This window comes from Polypterus senegalus, unplaced genomic scaffold, assembly GCF_016835505.1.
Source record: "Polypterus senegalus isolate Bchr_013 unplaced genomic scaffold, ASM1683550v1 scaffold_184, whole genome shotgun sequence".
Taxonomy (NCBI): Eukaryota; Metazoa; Chordata; class Cladistia; order Polypteriformes; family Polypteridae; genus Polypterus; species Polypterus senegalus.
The window spans coordinates 20,105-26,368 of record NW_024381896.1 but is presented as its reverse complement, the minus strand read 5'-3'; the positions used below and the strand labels follow the sequence as shown (position 1 = coordinate 26,368).

The window sequence follows — 6,264 nt, the reverse complement described above, 5'->3', positions numbered from 1 at the left end:
ACTTTACATTTACTGACATTAAATTTCATCTGCCACAAATCTGCCCAAACCTGTCTGCTGTTCAAATAGCACCAGCTTGTGGGGAGTTTCAGTCTATACAGGCTGCTCACCTCTCCATTCACGCTCTGATGCTCTGCCTTTTCATTTTAAATGTAATCAGTTCTCATCACACCAGGCTGATGTTTTCCTCACTTTGATTTCCTTTCCTTTTGACAGATTAGCTTCATCTAAGGCCTCCATCACTTGTTTATTAGATTCCAAGCTCAGGTTTGAGGTTTCATTTTTTGTAAATAAAGTTTAAAATTCAATTGTTGTTTAAATGTTTACACCTTTGGGCCTCAACTGAATGTTTATTGTCAGGGTAAGAAGAAAATCAAAGATAATTCAATGAAAATGTGACGTGATGACATTCTTAATGTGAACACTATGGCAGATGATTCAGTTTAAATGATCAGCACTGGTCACCCAGTAGTCATCTCTAAACTGGATGTCTGCTCACTCCAATATCTTTCAGGTGGTCAAAGTCAAAGAAGAGTCTGAGGGGACACCAAGTGTGGAGTCCTTCATTGGTGATGTGATGAAGAAGGACAAAGCAGTGCTGGTCAGCCTGTGGGAGGTGCTGGCTGAAGAGTTTGTGAGACGTCCTTCACCAAATGTGAAAGGAATCCTGGATGAGGTGACCGAGTGGGGTGAGTTATTGGTCTCATTTTATTAAAGTCACCGTGGACTCGTCACTGTCCACACACATACAGTAAGAGGAGGATGTAGAAGCACAGAGCAGTATAAGACCTTCCAGCTCAATTACTGGATCTGTTCCAGCAGTCAGACAGGGACCACCAGAGGAAGACAGACAGACAGCCTGGAAGGAGATTGGGAGTGACTTTGGAAGGACTGCAGGAATCAGACATAAAGAGGCCATTGGCCACTGGTCCAGTAAGCCTGGAGTTATGGGAGTAATGGTGGACAAGGGGGTGACTGGCAGGAGGAAGAGTGGCCTGAGTGTTTAAGTAATCAGAAGGTGTTTCAGTTTATGGTGAAAACACAAGAGCCTCCACAGAATCGGGAAAGAGCACCGCCTCTTCAATAAGGTGGGCCCAGAGGGGCTCCTCTTTTTTGGTCACTTTTTTGTCTTTTGTTGTTATTATTCCATTTCTATCACCCTTTTTGTTTATCTGGGTCTTCCTGGTTATTTTCTGGGTTCAAGGTGTCCTGCAGCAACCCTTCTGTTCAGAAGACCACTAAACTCACTTCTAAACCACTCTGAACTATGGAAACTATAATTGGAAATAAATTAGAGGAGCATTTAGAGAACATCAGGATAATCCACTAAACAGCCACCAGTTTATGATGGGAAGATCCTGACATGCCAATCTGTGAGCCCACAGCCTCTCCTGCACTCCATGGATTTGCTCCTTCCTTGGTCCTCCATGTCCTGAGTTACTGATAGCTGACCAGACAATGTGGACACTCAGTACTGACCTGACCTTCTGTCCTGTTTTAGAGTTCCAATCCTTCTGGCCTCACATAGTGACATTAGTGTGTCAGGAAAATGGATTGATGGCTCTGCCCTTTGAACTTTTATACACAGTCATTAATAATAATAATAATAATAATAATAATAATAATAATAATAATAATAATAATAATAATAATAATAATAATAATGATATTAAGAAGAAGAAGCTTTATTTACTGTATATTGCAGTTTTTTTTACAGACAAATGTTAATAGATTACTACTCAACAATCAAACTGATCACACAATCACATCTTGACTCTCTCCCAGTTCATTAAAAGCAGTTTAAGATCAGTCCTCCATTTCCTCCATGTTCACATCATTCACTTCATTCAATCATTTCACTCACCCACTTATTCCAGCTGAGGGTTTTGGGGGTCAGACAGTCCTGAATGGCTTCAGTCTTAAGGTGGGAGTTGACCTTGGACGGACAGGAACGCATTCATGATCTTTTTATAGTGTTCCTTTATTGATGATATCACATTATTCATTTTTATTGTGGATTCTCCTGATTTTATTGATATTTTGGATATGTCGTCTTGTTCCTCATTTGATTTTATGGACACTTTGGAGACTTACTGCATTTCTCAGTCCATAATGAGCACACTATGCATAGCTGGATGTTGTGATAGTTACACAACAACAAATGACACATTTAACATCAACTAAACGTTACATTAAAGACATGACTGGGAGAGATCTGTGCTCATGCAGACAAACACATTTTGGTTCAGTATCTCCTCTAGATTTTGTTTGGTTTCTTGTAGCCTGTTGTTGTACATTTCTGATTGAACTAAAGTTTAGTGTGCTGACCTTTTCAAATTGCTTTGGCTCTTCTCCTACTGAGCCCTAATAATGGCCTTCCTTGATCTCGTCCACTCTGACCATACAGACTAAGTGGTGCAGCTTCTTAGCTTCTTTAAAATACAGTATGGCAGACCCCACTCCTGCAGCCAGCCACATAGGAACAGTTAAGCTGAAGGTCCCAGGAGTTCGCTGTGTGGAGTTTGCTTATTCTCTCCGTGTCCACATGTGTTTCCTCCAGGAGCTCCAGTTTCTACCCACAGTCCAAATACATGCAAGTTAGAAGGATTAGCATTAAGTTAGCCCGTATGTATATGTGTGTGTGCGTGTGCGTGTGTGTGTGTGTGTGTGTGCTCATCCTGCAATAGACTGGCACCGTGCCCAGTTGTTGTTCCTGCCTTACACCCAATGATTACCAGGAGAGGCTCCAGCTGTCCTACAATCCAGGTCTGGATAAGCAGATTAAGAAAATTGATGGATGGAAAGATGGATGGATGGATCAGTGGATCATAAGCATGTGGGAGAAAAACAGGAGTACAAAGAAGGAGACCAACAAAGACACAGGGACAGCAGGCAAACCTCCCACAGACAGTGGGCACAGCTTGGACTCTGATGGTTGAAGGCAGCAGTGCACACAAACTCTAAATGATTTCCGTCTTTAAAGATGTGAAGCCCCTCAGAGAACTGCTGATGCTCATGTGTATCTCCTCTGTGTTTATTCCAAGGTCCGGCTCTCTTGAAGGAGATCCAGGCGAGCACCCAGTCACCTCAACTTGAGCCTCATTTTAAAGGTTAGTGGTCCTCATGTCTCTGGTCAGTTGCCCCTCCACTCCTCTGCTCATTCTGTCACCTTATTTGTTCTCGTTTTTACTTTCAGACCTCCATGAGACACACAGAGTCAGCGTGTCTGAATCCACAAGACCTCTGCATGATCATCGCCCATCTGGAGATCCACTCACTAGTCCAGTGGGCCTTGAAAATCAATACACGGAGCTGATGGTCATCAAACAGGACATTAAAGATGAACTGGCAAAGGCTGGGAAAACTCAGGAAAGACTTGAGGAAGAGGGAGCAACAAAGAACTGTGAGCGAGTCTGGACTGAGCAGCTGTTTAAGAAAAGACTTAAAAGTAAAACACCCCCTAAAATTGTAGTGGTCAGTGGGGTGGCGGGCATTGGGAAGACCACCATGGTCCAGAAGATCATGTCTGACTGGGGCAGAGGCACTCAGTACCAGAGGTTTGCCTTTGTGTTCCTGTTTAAATTCAGGGAGCTCAGCCTCCTGGACAACGAGCCACAAATGTCTCTGACTGAACTGATTGAAAGGCGCTATAAACATCTCACTCATGATAAACTCATAGAAATTCTGAAGAAACCTGAATCTCTGCTCTTCATACTTGATGGGCTGGAGGAATACAAACACAAACTGAACTTCACAGATAGTCAGCTCTGCTCAGACCCAGATGATGAGGTGCCAGTCCACATCCTGGTCACCAGACTGGTCAGTCAGAAATTACTGAAGGGCTGCTCAGTCCTGATCACAAGCAGACCACCAGCTCTGGGGTCTCTGGACATGAAGAGAGTTGATGGATTTGTAGAAGTTGTAGGATTCTTCCCTGAACAAAGACTGGTGTACTTTAAGAAGTTCTTTGGTGACACTGATGTGGGCACCAAGGCTTTTCAGTGCATGGAGGGTAACACCATCTTGTACTCCATGTGTGTCAGCCCCTCGTACTGCTGGATTATCTGCTCTGCACTGAACAGCCACTTCATGACACCTGAAGATGTGCGAGGAGCTGCCCCGAGAAGTGTCACTGAGATCTTTGTGATGTTCCTTTACAACATCCTGACCAATCACAGGCAAGAAGATGAGGACCAAAGGAGGATTCTGATCAGTCTGGGAAAGATGGCTTATTATGGGGTGGACAACAAGACTCATGTGTTTAATGAGAAACAGGAGATGTCCACCTTTGGTCTCCAGCCAGTCCTGTCCTCTTCATTCCTCTCTGGCTTTCTGCACAGACAAAGCACTCAGGAGCACACGACGTACACCTTCTACCACTTCACCCTGCAGGAATTCATGGCCTGCTCCTTCTACCTCGATCCATCAGGGGGTGTCGAGGAGCTGCTGAAGAAGCGAAACTCGTGTAAAGATGGCCAATTTGAGATGGTCACTCGATTCCTGGCAGGACTGGCTTGGTGTCCTGTGCTTAAAACAGTGGAGGGAATCCTGGGGGAGTTTGAGGGGACGACCACACAGCGGATACAGAAGTGGTTGAGGCAAAAACCTAAACAGATGGTACGAGGGGGAGATCAAAGTGAAGCTCTGCAAGTTTGTCACTGGCTCTATGAGACTCAGATTGAGGAGGTAATCAGAGACGCCATTGGGGAGAACTTAAAGATGAGCTTTATCGGTATGACTTTATCTCCTCTGGACTGTGCTGTGCTGGCCTCTGTCATCAGCTGCTGTGGAGAACTTCAGGAACTTGACCTGTCATACACACCTCTGACCCCCGAGTGCATCAGGAGACTGGCAAAGGGACTCAGCTGCTGCAGTAAAGTCTGGTGAGTGATGCGACTTTGACAAGTTCAGTTTGATCTGTCAGTAATGGCACTTTATGTAAATAAGAGTAACTGAGGGGAACTTTGCTTCACAGTCATTGGACCTTCTAATAAGCCCCACCCCACTCAAGAGGAAGTGATGTCACACTGTTAATGACATGCTAACTATGCTGCCTCATTCTCGGTGACCCATTAAAACACACTTGACCTTACACTGTCACCGCTGTCTCAGACTCTGCTGGTCATTAAAGCAGACACTGAGCCGACACCACTGGGGTCAAGAAGAAGATTGAACTCCATTTATTAACTCATTGATTACACTGAGCTGATGACTGATCTGTAATTAAACTGTGCCACTACCTTGATGATAAGGCAGACCCCTGCTCAGATTGTAGGTGGCACGACTGTCACCACATCTGTAGTCTCGTGTGACGTTCTGGTCACAGCAGAGGAGAGCAGCACAAGTGCATCATGGGACTGAATGGCTTGTGTGACCGTGACAGGCTCAGGGAGTTCAGCCTCTTGAGTCTCGAGCAGAGGACGCTGAGTGGGGACCTCGTTGGGGTCTTCTGAATTGTCAAAGGCGTCCATCAAGCTGATTGAGTTAAACTCTGACTGTGTGTGTGAATTGTGTCGTCTGTTTTTATACGAGTGTCGTGTTTTCAGTGAATCTCACTTACTTTTTTCTTCTTCTTTGCTCACTTCTGTGCTCATTGCTTAAAAGCTTTGTGACATAAACTGTTTTTCTTGCCTTTTATTTATCTTTGTGTCTCCAAGGTCGTGGTGATGAAGTTTCTGGTAGTCCAGCCTGGTGGTCCCCTTGTGTGTTTTCTCAGTGGTCCTGCCAGTGCTCAAAGCTGTGTGTGTTTTTGAACAAATTCATAGCTGCACATAATCCTGACTGCCCTGCTCCTTCCATGTTGTTGTAACTGAGTTTGTGTAGAAAACAAGAATATGCAACTCCTCAAATCAGTGAAATGGACAGAAACGTCAGGGCAGCCCAAGACCACCAAAGTGCCTCAATTTACACTCACCGTCCAGGGGGCTCAGCACATGTGTCACGTCTTCATGAGGTGGAGTGCTGAACTGATGGGGTTCTGCTGCTCATTGCGTTTTATTTCTACAGATTTCTATTATTCATTGTGTGGGGTATCTGAGGCTGAGGTGGACAGAGGGGTCTCTACATGTATGTGGTGGGCTGAAGGGCTGAGGGAGGATTGTGCATTAATGGAATGGCCAGCAGGTGGTTTGTGGGGTCTCAGGCAGGCCACTCATAAAGCTCTTATTACTGTGGAGCTGTCAGTGGGTTAGGGCTGCTGCAAAACGGGAGTGATGTGGTAAATAGAGGGTGTTCTAGTAATGATGGGGGTGGGCAACTGAATTC

At 45.0% G+C, this 6,264-nt stretch overlaps 1 protein-coding gene across 1 annotated transcript; it reads left to right on the top strand.

Moving 5' to 3' along the window:
• Window positions 1-514: 514 nt before the first annotated feature.
• LOC120520942 (NACHT, LRR and PYD domains-containing protein 3-like) lies at window positions 515-5,453 on the top strand (the record flags this gene model as incomplete). Its single annotated transcript, XM_039742907.1, has 4 exons — window positions 515-689; window positions 3,045-3,110; window positions 3,197-4,883; window positions 5,327-5,453. Coding segments are annotated over 4 exons (2,055 nt in total), but the record flags the coding sequence as incomplete, so codon positions are not given.
• Between the last annotated feature and the right edge of the window lie 811 nt (window positions 5,454-6,264).